The sequence below is a fragment of the Atractosteus spatula genome, chromosome 15 (genome assembly GCF_055471065.1).
Source record: "Atractosteus spatula isolate fAtrSpa1 chromosome 15, fAtrSpa1.hap1, whole genome shotgun sequence".
NCBI lineage: Eukaryota > Metazoa > Chordata > Actinopteri > Semionotiformes > Lepisosteidae > Atractosteus > Atractosteus spatula.
Window position 1 is genome coordinate 20,000,420 of NC_142720.1, and position 19,395 is coordinate 20,019,814.

Here is a 19,395-nt window from a genome sequence, read left to right on the forward strand (position 1 = left end):
CTTGAGGGACTGGCAGCCCAGTCATGAGGATGAGGCTGTAGAGGTTGATCTGTGGCTGTGGAAGGTTTTGTTTTGTACTGTGTAGGGCCATCCATCCATTTTCTAACCAAATCATCCAATTCAGGGGCACAGGGGAGCCGGAGCCTTATCTTGGCAAGCAACTGTGCAAGGCAGGATACAGCCTGGATGGGACGTCAGGACATTATAGGACACACACAGGTGCAGACAGCCACACCAGGGCCAGGATTTCTTTGTACTGTGGGAGGAAACCAGAGGACCTGGTGGAAATATGCAGATGACACCACCATCGGGCTGAAAACAATGAAGCACAATATTGGCTGGAAGTAGATAGAGCTGTCACTTGGTGTGCTAAGTACAACTTAACACATCCAAAATGTTTGAGGTCATTTTGGAAATTAAAGAACAGGTTTTCTAATGAGTTACATTGGAGAAATATGGAAATCAGTCACACAGACTGATCCCTCTGATAATTGTTGATAATAATCTATTATGGTGAGGTTATTTTAAAATTATTTAAAAGGCTGAGATTACACCTACTGTACCATAGTGTCTGTCAATATTGGGTAAATAATTTAGGCTTATGCTTGAGAGGCTGCACATAGAATAAATATAAAGTTGACATGATGCTTTCATATACTACACAATTCCTTTTTCATTTAAAATATTTTTGGTGTACAAATGGTATATTTACCACTACTCAGTCTTAAATGATCCAGTGTTGTCTCAGGCAAATATTTTATTTCAATTAAGTTGATAATAGGACATTATCAAACTGTGAATTATGTATATTGAGAGGGGAAACGGTTTCAGATCAAGAAATATGACAGTTGGGGAATAGGTGTTCTGAAAAATGCATGATTTTTTTTTCTGTAATTGCTGAAGTGACATCAACTTGCAGCTTAGATTCTGTTTTTATTAAACATTAGAGATGAACAGAGGAGCCAGGAGGAAAGAACTGAACATATTTTAATATTCATTTTTGCTTTGCTGCTTTCAGGCAAGCAGATTTTGAAGTACCCTTATTATATTGGCACATCCTTTGAAAGTCGAGATAAGAATAAGGTCTTAATTTCCACTACATTGGGGAGTTTCTATTAGTTATTTCAACCATCCTCAAGGGATAAACTGTCCTCTTTGAAAAGAGTGAATTATTGTAAATACAAGTACTGTCATATACTGTACATGAAACTTGCTGTGCATTTCATACAGTGCATATTGTACAGTACATACTGTAGGGATACGTAATGAAGTATTTGACATTTTTAAAAATCACTTAGATCTTTCAAAAATGTGATTTTCTTGAAGCAGTAGGAGAGCCAGGGGGTATTAAAATAATGCATTATTAAAATGATTAATTTACATATTCTAAACTGAATTTTAGAGCACATTATGCAATTGTCTTTTATTACTAACTGTGCTGACTTTTTTTTTTTTACTTCTCATTTCCATGAGACACTATAGCTGTTGCTTCTCCACTGTGCTTTTGGTTTATTAATTTGTTTAGTTGCTCTACATTGTAAGTTTTTTTTTTTTGTTCCCCCCCCCCCCCCCCCAATACTATCTTTTGTTGCTTAGTTGTTTGGAAGGTGAGTTAATTCTTGATGCTGTGCTGAGTGGCTTATTTTGATGGCTGGAACCTTTCTTACTGCTGCTCCTGCCCAGATTTCACCACCGTTTGGCCACGGGTCTCTTATCCAGAGAGGATAGTCCTGGCTCCACGCTGTTGATATTACTGCAGAATGCTGGCTTGGTTCACTTTGTCTATCTGCTTTTATGACCCTTGTTGGCTGGAAAGAACTGGTCTAGTTTTGCCTAATAGAATTCTGAGCCTCTTTGCTGGTACTGTATATTTTGTCCCGTCATAGGATTTCCTGTTGACGGTTGTGAATATTGCATTTTCTCTGGGATTAATGTGTAATTTTGAGTGACTGCCAGCCTTTATCTTTTTACAGATACTGTAAACTGCAATCTATTATTGGTTCAATAATCATAATCCCACTTTTCATTTTCTCTTGAATGCATTTACTCTCACTCGATATGACTATATTGAAAAATGCTGTAACTTTGATCAGGCTATTGGGTTTAGCATTCAGTAATGAATGTAAAGAAGTTTATATGCTGGTCTACTTGTGCAGAACTTGTTACATTCTTTGAACGTTTACTTTTTAACACAAAACTCTCAGCCTCTCCAGGGAGACCTGGTTTGCCATGCCCTGAAACCTAGTAGGTTTCCATTTGAGTTTCTAGAGCTAGTAATTCTGCTACTGTACATCCAGTGTACTGTATGTAGGTATTTTACTCTGTGAACTGGGGCTTTTCTTACAACAAAGATGTCTTACTAATCCTTTAGCCCCTCATAGTAAACAGACTGCAAATTTTCATAGACTGAAAGTGAGGAATTGTACAACTTGAGGGAGGATCACAGCACTTATCTTAGAATAGCTCAGTCTGTTTGGGGCTTCTGTTGCTCTTTACAGTGACACTCTAAAACAGGTTATTGATAATCTAGTTCCTACAGAAATTCATCTTGAATTTCTATACAAATGAATGATCTATGAATACAGCAAAATAACTCCTATATAGTGTCTTGGTCCCTGTTCCTATGCCTCTACTCAAAGTTTGCCTGTCTGCTTTTTGTCTGTTTGATATTGATTTAACCAATGAGACCCTGTGATCTAGACTTGTTCCTAAAGGCTAAATGCCAGCAGCTATCACCCATGTGTTAAACGTTTCCTTGTCCCTCAGGAATTTAATATCTACTCATATTTCTAATTTCAGTTTTTTCACAAAACGTCCAGAACAGGCAGTGGTATCTCAAATACTGTATGTCTTGCATCCCAATGAGCTCTCTGAAAATTCTCAGTAAGGTTTTAGACAGAAACAAAATACTTCAACAGCCACTGTTAAGGTAGTTATTACATTGCTGATGACTATTGGAATCTTAATATTTCTCTCCTTTTGGATTTAAGTGCAATTTTTCACTTTAAATCACAGCACCTTGATAGATCATATGGAAGACTTCCTGTTGCTCAGATAATGTGCAACCATGGACTTGGGTTTCCCTACTTTTCTCATAATACTCATGTATAGTATGTGCAGACTAAATCATATAGTACTGGTTAAGTCTTTTTCACTTTACATGTGTCTGTCCGATATTAAGATATGATACAGAACTCTCTTAAGCTTAAATGTGACTGAAATGTTCATAGTATCCAAAAGTCAGCTTCTTGGAATTGATGCCCTTAGTGTTGCTATTGTTCATGGTGCAGAAAAGGCCCTGTAGCTGTAACCTTCATCTACCTGCATAAATTGCCTATCTGATGCTGAAATATTAATACTGTACATACCCTTATTTAATCAAGATTAAACCTTCCTTACTGGGGGATTTTGAAAGATAGATAAATCATAAATATTATCGTATTTGTCATCTCCCGTAGGACCGCCAGGCAGCAAACTCAAAAAGTCAGTCCCTACTCAATCCACTAATCAACCAGTTTCTGTGACGACTTGATCTGTCAGGAGATCGATTCCACCTGTGCACAATTAATTTTTGGCTTCCCTTCACCAGCAGGATATTTAAGATGGTACCTCCTGGTTCACTCTTATTACTTCTTCACTGTTCTTGGTGGTCTGTTACTTGGCGGTACCCGTTTTTTAAAAATTTCCCAGCTTTGCTTACACTTCTTCTATAGAGTACGTTCATGAAACGCGCGCACACAGGCTCCGTTTTGTCTCCTGTGCTTTTAACCTGTGCTTGTTACCTCAACTTCATCCTTTGGTCTCCCATGTGCACCTTGCCATATGTCTTCCTGTGTTTGAGCTTTTGCTGGTTTTGCTGTGACTATGTCCTTGGACTATACTTTACTGATGTTTTCCGCAACAACTTGCTTGACTGCTTCTTCAGCCTTGTTCATCCACCTGTGCTTGGGTTCACTCTGCTTCCCCAGACCGCTCAGCCAGATCAGTGCAGATGTACATGTACATGTAAAAAATATAACAAGGAATTCCAAAACGAAATAACTCTAATCTCTAAATGCCTGGTATCTTGACACGAACTATGAAATCAATTTGTTCAGGTTTAAAATCACTGTTTTATTAAAGACAAACTTTCCTGAATTGCATACGGGATTTCATAACTCTCCATAAAATTCCTAATATTTATTTTAACAGATGCTGAGGCATCTCAAAAGCAGAAGGTAGTTAGTTTCCGAGTTCTGGCACCATATAAAATATGTAATTAATTTCTTGTTAAATCTGGAAAATAGTTTAAACACATTTCCAAGCGTGACAACTGTCAGTGCAAAATGATAGATAATTTCACTTGAAAACAAAAGCTTGAGGCCACAGCACAGGAACAAATGAACAGATAGGCAAGAAACAGTTTAACAGAGTGCTGGGTTTTCAACCTACAGTAATTAAAGCAACAGGAATATTTCATGTGGCTTTTATTCAAGCCCTATGAAGCTTTTCTGGTGATCATTATGTAAATAGACCGTCTAGAAACATTTTAAATTTAAAAATGGAGCTATTTTAGCCCCAAAAGGAACAATAAATATAAAGAAAAGCTAGAATGTACATGTACACATGCAAAAATAAATCTGAAGATGTCCCGATTATTCCTTTGAAACCTGGGACTGTCCACAGAGAAACTGGAAGTTCTTTTGCCAGTAGATTTATGAAGGGTTTTCATACCAAAATAAACTGACACTTTTTGTCAAATAAGTATAAATGGATGTTGTAAAAACACAGGAAGCATGCATACAGTGCAATTTAGGAGCTCAGATTCACCTTTTAAATAGCAACCATTGTAAACATGTACAGCACCTTAACTTTATGCTCACAAAAATAACTTTATTCTGGTCCCAATTTCATCTCAACACACATGATTATTCCCTGAGAATTTACTCCTGATATTAGACATGCCATCCATTTATTCTATCCAAAGTGCAATTCCAAAAGTCAATTCTACTTGGCAGCTGCAGTTTCAGCAGCTAACTGAAATGAAATCTCACCAATACATACCAACACATCTCCAAGTCATAGAACAATCCATCAACCTGTTTGTTATTTAAAGGTACATACTGTATACCTTTTATTTACACAATTTCTACCACCTATTCAGTTTCTCTTGGTGTAGAAGACCTGTCTTGTCTAATTTGGGCATTACTTGTTATTGGGAAATAACATGCTGCCCCTTTTCCACCTCTCCAAAAGTGGAAAATCTGGACATCATTGCTGCATTGAGGTATAGTTAGGAAATGACCAAATGGAGGCAGAGGTAAAATGATACTAAAAGGCACAAAAAAGGTCTTTTTTTTTTTTCCTCCAATGCTCATGCAATCTGATTTATGCCGTCACAAGCTGCTGCATAAGCTTTTTCATAACAAAATACCAAAGTGTTAATCAAATGATTTCAGTGTAGAAATTTAACTAGATCCTGTCACTGGTATTTAAAGGTTTGAAAAAAGTTTTAATTTGAATGGTTTCAATCTAAAAATTATTTCTTAAATGTGTTTTTTCTTTTGATGACAAAAATAAGTGGCTTAATCTGATGGGGGGGGAACCTGTTGCTCCCATTTTCTGGTTTCCATGCAATAAACAAAATTACTAGACTTTATTATTGGACACAACAAATAAGCTACAGTGCAATTACATTAGTTCTCCACACCATAAGCTGAACCTCAGACCACAACAGAGCTTTTTCACCTTTTGCATTAGGAAAGGCGGCATGACTTATTTATTAGAATGAGATTGCAATCAGCCATGAGCACTGACCTCTTTTACATTCCACATTCTGTTTGATGCCAGTAGCCAATTCATTTTGTTTAGAGATGAAACCTGTAAGAGATATTTCAAGGGTAGAGAGATGCTCCTTTCACAGTGGGCTGCCTCATATTCAGAATGGTTATTGACCAAAGGAAAGTATTCTCCTACCAGTCTGTGAAGAAGCCCAACCATTTTTAACCCTTTAACCCTTGCTTGGCTATCAATCTGTTAAATGTTAATGCAGTTCAGAATGATCTCCTTAGAATCCAAGACTACAGTCATAATATTTTTTCTTATCATTCTTCTTATTATTTTTTTCTAATAACACTGATTTATTTTTACAATTATGAGCTCCTTACATCATTTCCAACTTGAATATGGTCTCTAGATGACAGAGGTCCTGATGGCGTTTTTTTTTCCTCTTTTTGTCTCTTTTGGTGACAAAGAAAATACTCTTCAAAGAGTGTGATGACAGACTATCAGATATGCTTTGTAAATGACAAGCTATTCCAAGGCAAGTAACCAAGGGCTTGCAGTAAGTTATCCATTAAAGATTCTCTTTTTCATACAATTCCAAATACTACACAATAGAAGGCAGGTGAGTAATTCTTACAAATTGGCCAAAAATCTCCAGGTCCAGCAAAGATTCCATTGAACACAAGTTTGACATCTGATTGCAATTCAAGATAATAAAACACAGGAGGAGGGTATTATGGATCCCTAGAAGATGGTTGCCACTGTGGAAACACCTGCAGCGAAGTGACTGAATGAGTGAGCCTTGAACGAGTCTGACAAATGGAGTCTGTGATACAGTAATTGAGTTGCTATCTGAAATCACAGCAAGACTTTAAGGAATGTAATGACTACTGAAAGCAAAAAATGTATCGTTTATGTACCACATTAGCATACACATTCAGTCTTCATATTTCAGCACGTTCAAATGTCGTACTTAGATATTATGTGCTGTTTATATGATTCCAAATGATTAGAGAACATTTCAAAATAAATGAAACTGTTTATACTTTTGGCTTTTTCTTCTACACACAAACAAACCCAGTATGGATTAATATATTACCAGAATAATGTTATTAATGACATTACATTAATGACCACATTTAAAAGAAACATCTTTTTGTGCTGAGAGCTTTGGCACGGCTAACACTTTCAGATGCTTGCTTTCTCCCCTGCAGCTTGTGGGTAAGACTTTCTGCAACAGCTATTTAAGTAAATGTCACAGCTCCCCCTGCTGCCAGATTCAGTTGTCTTTTGTAACTGAGAAGAGAAGAATAAGGTTACTCCTATATGTGTTGCAAATTCAGTTACCACCGCAAAAAAACAGAGCTGACTCACTACAGAAAGTGGGCTCTTTAAAGTGTGTAGGGAAATATGGCTTTAATTATCTGCCTCCACTTTTAGCCTTATTAAAAGATGCCTGGCCTGAGGAAACTAACACCCAAATTTTGCTAATATTTTACAAGCCTGTATCTAATTCTTTATCCCATGAAAACATTTCCAGTTAAAGCAAAAAAGCAGTTTTATGATGGAAGGTCAGTGGAGAAGGAGTTTAACATAATGTTTTACTCTGACGGACTACTGTGACCCAAAACGGTCATTTTGTTCTTGGTGAAAAGGTCAATATTTTTCTCTTAATGTTCATTTTTCATATTCGTAGTATGGGTTATATATAAAAAATGATTTGACGTTCTCAAATAGGACCATTCCACAAAAAAATAACTCCTGATCCATGTGTTATATACTGTAGAGGCCATTTCCTCAGTGAGTTGGCTGGGACTCACTTCCCCCGAGACTGGAAGGTTTGTGGAAGTGAGAAGAAGTCAAAAGATGGTGGAACTAGACCATTTCCCATTTGATCAGTGCGTTATTACTTAAGCAGTGTAGAAGTGGACTCTAAATGGTTCAATTGAATTTCTCAAATCATTAGGGTTTAGCTTCCCATGTAAATAGTTATGGGTATTAAGGTGTGGTTCACTGCTCGAATCTGTAAATAACATCGCATTACAGTGGTGTCAGTGGTGGGTTACTGTATATCACCACCAGTCTACAGAGACGGAGGAACAAAAGGGAGTCGAAGCTTTTCCCGAAGTGGGAAAAGGCGCAAAACTTGGGGAACGTCTTGCAAGGTTGGGAAAGGCTCGTTTCCTGGCCGTCCAGAGTGGCGTACTCTGGCTTTCTCTTTATGAGCCCCTCCACACAGGTATGTGCAGATGCCTGGTTAAAAAGGAGCAGGTAACGGGTTTATTCCATGCTGAAAAGAAAAAAAAAGGGAACGCAACGTTTCGTCCGTGGAGCCTTCCTCAGGTGTGAGAAGAAGGCTCCACTGACAAAACGTTGCATTTCCTTTTTTTTCTTTTCAGCATGGAATAAACCCGTAACCTGTTCTTTTGCAACTGACGGAGCTACCTACTTGAGCTACCGATGCCTGGTTATGATGATTTGGCGGCATGGAAGGCATTTTAGAATTTAGTTCAAAATGGCAGCTCAAGGAAGCAGCCTGGACAGTGAAGGCACTGCACAGACCGCAGGGCGACTGCGGGAGGGATCATGCAGCTTGGACCCTCCTGGAGGCGGAGAGTGGAACAGCCTGCTGTTATGAGTGGCTATGCATGACCTTGGCATAGCACTTCAGCACTATGGTGCCTCCACCACATCTCGGCACAGCACGGGTGAGCTCATTCACCAGAGACCTCTGTTTCCTTTCAGCCCAGAGTCAACACTCTGTGCCAGGAGTGGAACAAAAGGAGCTTTCATGTGCTTACTGCACCACTGGCATTTTGCCACCAGGTATCCTTTGAACTGAACACGGCACTAGTCCCTAGAAAACACAAGGAATCCATAATTAGAGGCAAAACTCCCTGGAATGGAGCGGAGAGGGATGGAAGCGCACTTCAAGGCAAGGGAAAGTGGGGAAATCTAGGTCAGACAAAGAAGGTTGTCTGCCCCACAGCTTCAGAGAGCTAGGCCAAAGAAAAAAAAATGTCAGAGGGTGGTGTTGCCATCTTTCCAGACAGCCAGGTTACAAAGCAACAATTAGGTGAAAAAATAAAGGACATCATTGTCTCATGGCGGGTACCATTGGCACGTGATGGAAAAGGAACCTAGGAGTTGTAGTAGATTCAGTACTCTGATACTAGGCAAGGCAAAGAAGCAATACAATGGTACATAGAATGCTTCATTACAAAGCATACAGTATAGAGCTTGTGTTAAAACTGCTTAATGCTTTAGTGAAAACATTTCTTGAATACTGAATGCAGTTCTGGGTTATAATTGGAGAAAATTCAGAATAGAGCAACAAGACTGATTCCATAGCTTGAGGTAATGAGGTAGGACAACAGAATGAAAATTTAATCTTTTTTTTAAATCTGTGTACAAGATGTGGGTGAGGATCTTAATATCTTCAGGTTTTTCAAAGGAATCGGCAAATAAAGTAGTTATTCCAAGTTCAATTAACAGAATGCATATTTAGATAATTACTGTAGCTAGTAACAAAAAATACAGTGGCCTCTAGTGGTAGGTCAGCTATAACTCCAGCCCTTTCTTAAGAATTGCCTGCAACATACTACTGTATACTGTACAGTATGTTTACATGAGTGAGAGTCTTTATTATCCCTGAGGGGGCAATTTGTTTTACAGTAGCAGTATTGGTGTACAGATGGACAGAAAAAAACAACAATATGCATACATATTTGCATAGAAAATCAAGTGTTAAGTAGGGATATGTCTGCAGGTATAAATGAGAACTTAAATCTATTGATTTTGGACTTGGGGAGTCAGTATCTGCGTTACTGACTTTGATGGAAGTAATTGGAATTCATTAAACAAGGGGTGTGAAGGATTGTCACAGATGTGTTTTGCTTTACTCAAAACACGTAAATGATAAATGGGGGAGAGGGCAGGAAGATCAGCACCAATGACCTACTGACATTTTCACAAAACCGCCCAGTTTGTTCTTGATTTTGTTTCTTGATGAGCGTTATTCATGCAAAGAATGCATTGTCAAGATGCATAATAGAGGCATAGATGCTACGAGGTGGATTTGATGGAGTTGGATTCACTCAGTAAATCCGAAACTGATGAGCAGTGATCATTATCAACAATTGTTTTGTTCTACATTTAGCCCCACCATCCATACAGCACAAGATTCCTGAACAAAACGTGATTAATGATCATTGATGTTTGAAGACCGAGAGCTCTGAAAATGAAAGGGTCTCCTGTGACCCAAAGGGAAAGATATGGTACTAGTACAAGTGAGACTTATAGTGTTAACTTAGTTTTGGAATATGGAGCATCTACAAAATGTCCGTCATGCTCTTGTCCAGAAATCACACTTAAACTGCTGATTGCTGCCAGATATAGCGTGATGTGGGAAGAGCGTGGCTGCCAAAAACGTTCTCTGCAGGACTAGCTCTACGTGCTACAGTTCTCTAGTGTTCTGCAGCGAAGGAACAGGTTTCGAACTTATCAGCACTGACAACTGCCAAGTACCAGCACTGTTAAAACGTCCAAATAAATCCCTGGAAATAAGTGTCTGACTAACAATATAAGGATATATACTAAATAATTAACTGTATTGAAGATAAGCCAGATGCATTTCTCCACAATTATCTTTTAACTTTACTCCTGGATTAATCTTTTTTAAAATGATGTCTGTTATATTTAATATAAATAAGCCTTACAAAATCACAGGCTTTATTACCATTTTGTTTAATAGCACCTTAATTTGGCATTCTTGAAAAGACAAATGGTAAGGTCTTGTCACAGTTCATCAACATCGTTATACCATCAGTAGACCTTACTGGGCTGGCATTATTTTCTACAGAAGCATAATTTGCAGTACTCTGCAAATAACAATTTACCTTTCTGACTCTCGGCGATCTTCCCTGAGAGTTTGAACTTGTGAGCACAGTGACTACACATGCTGTATAGAAGAGGCCAGTGTTTGACAGGATAGTTTAGCTTAAAACCTGCTGCAAGGCAGAGATTATTTAACATGCAACTCTATACACTACAACTAATACAGTACATAAGTTAAAGAATGCCTCTACATTGTGAAAACGGATCTCAATAACAAAAATGAAACATCAAAATACTAATGAACAGGTTTGGGGAAAAGCAGCCAATGTTTTAGTGCAGGCGTTTTTGCTTGCTGTAGTTACAGTGGAACAAAGAAAATAAACGTGATTGGATATAAATTTCAAGTTACACAGATGGTTTTTCTCTGGTGCAGATGTCTTTTAAGACAAAAGAAATCAAGTTTTATTTTAAAATAGAAGCTGTGTACCCTTAAATAACAAATATTTTACATGTGATAGCTCATATTTCACATAGATTTAAATTCACAATAATAATAATTGCTTACACTTACATACTGTAGCACTTTTCTGGACGCTCCACTCAAAGCGCTTTACAGGTAATGGGGACTCCCCTCCACCACCAGCAGTGTGAATCCCACACCTGGATGATGCGCCGGCAGCCAGAGTGCATCAGTGTACTCACCACACACCAGCTCTCAGTGGAGAGGAGAGCAGAGTGATGAAGCCAGTTCATAGATGGGGAAATTCTTAGGAGACCATGACTGGTAAATGCCAGGGGGAAATTTAGCCAGGAGGTTGGGGTAACACCCTACTCTTTTCGAGAAACACCCTGGGTTTTTTAATGACCACAGAGAGTCAGGACCTTGGTTTTACATCTCATCCAAAGGACGGCTTCTTTTTTTACAGTATAGTGTCCCCGTCACTACACTGGGGCATTAGGACCCACACAGACCAGAGGGTGAGCACCCCCTCCTGGCCCCACTAACACCTCTTCCAGCAGCAGCCTGAGTTTTTCCCCAGGAGGTCTCCCATCCAGGTACTGGCCAGGCTCATGCTGAGTTTCAGTGGGCTGTTAGTTGTGTGAGTTTTTTATACAGTGTGTGTGTATATATATATGTCAATAGAACATAAGAAAGGCTACAAAGAGGCCATTCAGCCCATGTAGTTCATTTGGTAGCCAGTAGTTCATTCAAGGATTTCTTTCAGCTCTTTCTTGAAAACAGAATTGGTTTCAGTCACATAACTGGGAAGCTTGTTCCCACAACCCTTAGGGTAACGACATGACTCCTGTTCCTTGTTGCACTACCTTGTCATTTCCACTTGCGCCCTCTGGTTTTTGTTTTGATGTCCGTTCTGAAGAAAACCACTGTATCAGTGCCTTTGAGAATTTTGAATTGCTGACATCAGGAGTTTCTTAGTCTTCTCTGTTCTGGACTAAATGTGGAGTGGATGTAGGCGTCCTGGACATGTAGGATCCGATGCCACCTCCCACTGCTGGTTTGAAACACGGTGTGTTATCACAGTGGCCACAAACTAGACAGGCCCGCTAGAGAACTGAGCTTGAGAGTAGAACTCAAGGTTACTGAAAAGTAAAACGAAAGAGTAAAACGTTCATCATTGAGGCTGTGAGGGCCCTTTTAGGTATGTGAAGAAGGAGAGAGGGAAGTAATAAAAGGGAGAGGGGAAGAATCACCAGATTTTAAGGTGAAAGAACAGTGACACAAAACTTCTCTCAATAGGAAATTGAGCCCTGGTGTGATTGGTATTGTGTGCGTGTCTGTACCCATGTCTTTGTGGGCCGTGCACTGGGCTGGCAGCCCTAGCTAGGGTCTACCCTCCATTGCGCCCGTTGCTTGCAGGGATAGGCTCTGGCTCCCCCGTGACCCTAAATTAGAGGAAGTTGTTTGAAAATGGATAGAAGGAAGTAGGTCAGATGCTGGAACACGGATTTTTGACACCTTCGACTCTGCTGTCCCAAGGCTGTCCAGCAGGTAAGAGCTGGCAGCCTGAACAGTTTTTCAAGAGGATTAAAAGGGTCAGACTGTCATTTAATTAGAGACACTTACATTCTAAAGTTTTAGAAGATTTTTTTTTCATTTTTGACATTGTTTAGCTACATACTGTTTTTGTAACAATTTCTAAATAAACAAGTCGTCCATTTAAAAAAAAAATGAAATCTATGCGCAAAAGATCATACTTAAAAATAGAATGCAGGGTTGAATCAGAGCCATAATGGTAGTGACAGATGACTAATATTTCTTAGTTCTCAGGAACTAAACTGGAATGCATGCATGAAACACCAGTTTACATAATACAAAACCAGACAGGAACAACTGGTTGGATATCATGTTGTAGACAGTGGCATTCATCATATGAAAAGGCTGTTTTTCTAGCACCGTAAGACTGTATGAAAAATCACATATAGACCTCTAGTTATCCAAATGGTGACGTTAAGTGTACTGAAAGTGTATCTGTGTATGAGCCTGACTACTTTAGATTAATCGATTGGTGGATTTACTCGCAGACCTTAATATTTTTAAGGAGGCCCTGCTGCACTTTCCTCCTCTAGCTTCTATAGTACAGTGCAAATAGAATGACTGCCTCCTTTAAGACTATTTAGCCTTGACTCCGATTCACATCCTGCTGCAGCTGGCCTTAATATCAGATTACCTAACTTTGCTTTTTTCTTCACTCTGTCAATTAGCTTTTTAATGAGCTTAATCAAAAGCACTCTAATTGCTAATACATCAAGGAAGACGGAGAGGTGGCTAGAGTCAGAGAGTGGTAAAAATAATTACTATTTATTATTACTGTGTTATCCCTTTTAGGGGTTTGTACCATAAGGTCATATCCAACAAAGTCATTAATCTTCTTGTGGGCACCTTTAATCAAGGCTAGCCATGTGGGCCGGTGAGTATAAGTTTCATTTATATTTCTCTAAATATCATGCCCATATCCATTGTATAATTGGAACATGATAAGTGAAAGCTTTCACGTACATACCAAATCCTAACTCAACACGAGTCTCTTTGACGCTATTAAGGGTGTGTTTTTTTTTATTCCAGTTAAAGCTACAAAGCAGGGCAGGGTATAACTGTCGGTATCAAGAAAAACAAATGACTACTCCCATAAAGTTTTTCTTGAAATGATAGCTGAATTGCGCTTTATTCAGGATAATTAAGGATTTATTGTAAGAGACAGCACATCCTATTCAATCTTCATCTTATTAATATAACGAATATGAAAATTACAGTTCTGATGTTTACATTGTTTTGCTATAGACAGATGGAATGAACAGAGGTTATATGTTAATAAGAATTAAAATAATTAAGTCACGTCTGAACATTCTTGTAATAACCAGTCCATTTTTACCGCACCTTTTATAAATACACCTTCTAAAAGACTGATTTTCCAAAAATTTTAAATTGTAAATATTATTTCACTCTTCAAACACATGGTCTCCTAGTAGGATTGGCTCCTGTAAAACAGAACTCTGATAGTATTTATGGTTGAAAATGATGAAGCAGAATGTGAGTCTTCCAGATTATCAAAGCCAATTTTAGGTATGTTAATGGTTTCATTATCTCCACTGCAGTACATAAATCAATGTGTCTTGCCTGGGTCTCCAAATTGTTCTATTCTTCTGTAGCCACTGTTGATCAAGCTTTACAAGCAATTAATTTCATGCTCAGAATCCAACTCCAACAGCATTCCTGGCTCAAGATTCAGATATGGGACTGATAATAAAACAAAGGTTGAAAAAAGATTGAAAAAATGACCCAAAAATCATGTTGACTACGTCTGTGTACTGTGTAGGTTTATAATTATGCTTTGTAATTTAAGAGGGTGTTTAAATCTGACAATAAACATTTACTTTGGCTTTATTAATTAACTTTAATCCATCTAGTTTGCATTTTTCAAATGTGCTAATATCCACATCTCCATGGTTCAATAAATAGCAGTTTATTTTAAAATCATGCAAATCCACAGATGCTTAAAATTCAGGTAAAATTAAATACTTCCAATCCTTTGTTATACAATTTCTTCTTTTTAAAAAGCCATTTTAACCACTAGTAAATGTTGTTCACAGAAATAAAATACCAGTGAGCCAGGCTATGTTGAGAAATTCAAGACCCAGTGTTTAATTGTCTCAGGATAATTAAACCCTTTGAGATGATTGCTTTCAGAGATGTTATTTAAACTAAAGGTTATTATTAATGGAAAAGAGAGCATTTAAGTTATGCAAGGGTTTGGTTCCAGAAACCATTCCATAAATCAAATTTCACTGTAATGAAACTTACTATTTTTTAATTTAAAACACAAAAATGTTTTAAATAGATTCCATAGAAATAAAACCATGGGTTAAATAAGGTAAGGAAGCTATTTACATGGCCAAAGGAAGTTCCCTTTTATGTATACATAGCCATCAAAATACACTAATCATAATCATTTAATTAACTTACATGTGATTTAAGGAAAGTAATACAGTATTGGCGAAATGCAAGTGTCACGTAATCCAGGGAGTGTCTATACAGTACTTGTATTTGAACAAATCAGAGTTTCCTTCATTTATAAAACTGACACGCTATGATTGTGTAAATGTGTTATGCTGTTAATATGAATTGAATACCAGCAAACAGGACCTAAGAAGGTTACACTGGTAACCTTCAACAGAAGGCAACTCAACCCATTGTGTCTGCTACTTATTAGATCTTAAAAGAAGCAAAGTTTAGTACCAAAATCTGTTTTCGAGCTTAAATTACAATGAATTGTCTTTGGTTAATCATTTTTATAATAAGATATAGCTAAAGTATAATTATCTGCCATTAAAGTGTATATTTTGATAATGCTATTGTATGGTTCTTTCTAAATCAATCTTTTCTAAGAAGAGACCTACACACTAAATCCCTACTTCTAGTTCATACTTGGAGGTAATTTACTGTAATGATAAAGGAAAGATTAAGAGGAAGAGTTAAGCCTTCACTAATTCATTTTGAAATTCTAACGTCACTAAAGTTAACCACAACATTCTTGTATACTCATACAGAGTCCGTACTTGTAGCGCTTCATGGTACTGACTGCACCAAATCATTTTTATTCTGAAGGTTTTATTTGCAAAGATTGGCATTACAATTGGAAACAATCCGAAATGGAGTATTCTACACATTGTTCTTTTACAATTATGTTTGATGAACTCCCTGAATGGGTATTGCTTCAGCTTCAATCAAAATGAGTCAACGAATAATCCCTAACTACACTATTGAAATCACAGGTGGCAAAAAGTGAAGAGACTACAATCAACTTTTATATCATTATGCATTCTTGGCTGATGACATTGTTTCATAATTTACAGTAAAGCCCACAACACTTCAACACTATAGAGATATCAATATCTTAAACCTATAAAACATTTTGTATAACATTGATCAACTTGCGTCTTTTAAGTTTTTGTTAAACTTGCATAATAAACATGCAATGAAATCTTTTTCAAAGATTTTTTTTTCACTCTTTTGTACAAAGATTAACTCTGTTGCTGTATTGCATAAGAGCATTACCAAAATAAGAAATACAGTAGCTGAAGTACTGGTGAGTGATGACTGAGCTTGATATGAATACCCTACATTTGTCCTGAGACACACAGACTCTCTCGCACACATCCAGTCACACGGTCAGGAATTCAACACGACTATACATCTGACAATGATTAGTTTTGTGACATAGTCATGCACTCGACTTTTTCCACTTGCATAGCTCAACCTGCACTAAGTAAGGCACTATTTCCCCATCACTGCCTTTAGTCCATTCTTGTATCTCCACTGTACACGACAAAATATACAATCTCGTTCCGGATGAAGAAATAAAGAGACTTAGGATGAGCAAGATAATTGCCTTTTTTTTATACATGTGCTCTCCAAATAAAGACATTTCCCAGAAGTCTCCAGAGTCAGTCAAATCAATGTGAGATTTTCTTTTTAATTTTTTTTTTTTTGCTTTTCAATGTGAGTTTTTAAAGCAAATGTATAGATGAAGCATTAAGTCATCAAAACACAGCTTTTGTGCTCCAAAAGCACACAGTGAATGATGTACAGTGTATCATATATGTACAAATTTTGAAAAGCATTCCAAAGGAAGTAATTCGAAGGTGATTTGCCTTCTTTTTGCTGTAAGAAAGAGTAAAGTCTGTATTCAGTTGAGTTGGTCTTCGTATTGTTTGCGAAAGCAGTCTCCAGCCGGAAAGAATTCCCAGCAACGCTCCTGGTACATCTTCCACACATAGGATTCCTGTCAGGAATAGCACAATATCTTTGGTAACCAAATTTTTAGTTTGTTATATTCTGTTAATTTTGTTTGTTGCAAATAATAACATTGATTTCTCTAGTTCTGACAGAACATTATTTTATTTATTTTTTCATTCTTTCTGTACAGGGATTGCAGAACTTAAAAACCATCTGGCTTACTCTGCATGTCTTATCTATTTAAACCAAATGTTTCATGAGGTATAATGTTTACATTTCATATTCACATTACCTGTCCTGTGTGCTCAGTTTCGTCTTTGTTAATGAGATACATCACAAAAAATCTGGAAAAAAGAAAACGCGTAAGTACTATGCACACAGAAACTGTGGAAAAACTACATTTATTAAAATAATGTAGCATTTAAAAATGAAAGAGGTATTAAAGTAATAACTGGTGGCAGTTAATAAACCTTACTGCAGTGTTAACTATTTATGAAGCTGGCATATACCCAATATTTTCAAAGTGCGTGTAAAAATTTAAGATACAACATTCTATACAAGAAACGTAATAATATATATAAAAATGCATATTTTAAAATATGTATATATATCTTTATATATACACAAGATTATAATTAATAGTGTATACAGTATGTAGTAACTAATTTTTTATATGTAAAATATAAGGAGCTTCCTCTCATAAGCTGACCTCTGAATTAACCGATAGGCACTGAATATTTATGAAGTGATGATATAAATAGGAAGAAAAGGCACTTTAAATTATAAATTTACATTTGGTATTAATTATAAGAAGGATATTCAGAGAGCAACCAACAGTCAAGTGGTTGACACAACACGCTTTAGCATGCATGATGAATATTTACTAGACAAACCCTCAGACTTCAGTCTTTGGGGAAGACGCTCTCTATTTAACATTTCCTGCTAATAATCCAAATAAAAAAAGAAAGAACAGCGTGAAGAAAAATGTCTAAATATTGGTCCCTAGAAGCCATACTGCTGTGTAATTTCCCAAAGGCTTAAATATTCATACTAAAACGGCCCGCTGGATGTCTGCTTTGAGTGCCTCACTGTTGTGTTCATTTCCTTGCTGGAAATAATCAGTTTACTAGTTACTCTGCCATAGATTTACATTTGTTCAATACGAGCTCTTCAGCAGCAGTGAAAGTCTTGTACTCTACTGTGCTGCCCGACGAGTGACAGAATGCAGTCTAAGCACATGCAGCTCATTACTCTTTTTTTTTTCTGCCTTTTCACAGTACCAGCAGGGGAACTTGGCTGCCGCATGTGACTGACGCATAAGCACGTTGTATACTCACAGATAGTTGGCCAAATTGTGCTCCTGCAGCGTGTGAGTTTCGAAGCCATGGGGGACTGTGTCAAAGTAGTCGTTGCCAATTCCACAGATGAAGCATTTGGTCTGCAAAAGAAAAAGAAGTTTCTGATGCTATTAGTAATCGTCTACCACTGCAAACCACAACTAATCAAAATGAAAGAAAAGCGACTGGTGACTAGCAGCTGCTAGTGTATTTTTAACACAGTGGTTGAATTTCACAATAACACTTGAAGGCAATTAATATTTTAAGAATACAAAATGTATGCAGTCCTGTAACTTTTCAAATTAAAATGTCAATCTTTTGCCATTTTAAAGATCCAAACTTCTAAAGATCTCTGACTGGAACACCAAACTTTAACTTAAACCATTTTCCTTTTCCTCCTCCTCCTTGTCTTTTCCTAGAAGCGCATTACCTACTAAAATTGATAGCATTGCCTCGAGAACATGGCAATTTTAAGGACCCAACTCAGATAATGTTTAAAAGATATACAGTAGTCTGCAAAGGTGTGAATAGCTGATAAATGGCAAATCCGTATTTTAAAAGGCAATGCTTCTTCGCATTAAATTTATCTCATGGTGGGCTACAAAATACATCTGCCTATAGCAGTTAAGAAAGTTCACACTTCACCGGTCAGCCACAGGTGACAGGAATTACTTTTACTTATTAATGTAGCATTCCCTGCAAGCTATGGTTTATCGAAGTTAGGGTTTCAGGTGAGGCCCTCACTTGGAGTTCAGGTTGAGCTCTGGCTGTCAAGCTTGAGGCTAGGATATATCATTAGCCTACAATGTCCACCATTTTCTAGGAAGCAGTGCACAACTTGTAAAGCACCACATTGTTCTGGATGGGACGCCTTGGTCACCCATGAGCTTATGGCTATGTAAGTGAGCAATGCACCAGTCCTCAAATTACTCTGTTCTCCTCCCCACTAAATAGACAAGATCCGATGTATCCACAAGCATCAAGATAGCTAGATACTGTAGTGCTGTACATTTGAAAGATCTGTGTAGGTTTGCTAGCAGTTGACAAAGTGTGTGGTATGAGCTTTAACCAATTTTTTTCTCTTGTGTATGTCAGGTGTTATTTAGGCACATGGGATTAACATTAACCAGTGGGTTCTAACATTTTACTAAAAGTAGTAAAATTTAAGTGTCCTTTTTATCCCAGATTATTTTCCTGAAACTT

At 37.4% G+C, this 19,395-nt stretch overlaps 1 protein-coding gene across 1 annotated transcript in view; it reads right to left on the reverse strand.

Annotated features, from left to right (window-relative positions):
* Nucleotides 1–14,556: 14,556 nt before the first annotated feature.
* The window catches only part of ryr2a (ryanodine receptor 2a (cardiac)), a 194,809-nt gene continuing 189,970 nt past the window's right edge, over nucleotides 14,557–19,395 (reverse strand). The window contains exons 102-104 of the mRNA XM_088933768.1: nucleotides 18,193–18,293; nucleotides 17,148–17,199; nucleotides 14,557–16,901 (exon numbers count right to left, since the gene is read on the reverse strand). Of these exons, the coding sequence (XP_088789894.1) occupies nucleotides 16,806–16,901; nucleotides 17,148–17,199; nucleotides 18,193–18,293 (249 nt within the window). The 3' untranslated portion in view covers nucleotides 14,557–16,805. The remainder of the gene's footprint in view (nucleotides 16,902–17,147; nucleotides 17,200–18,192; nucleotides 18,294–19,395) is intronic.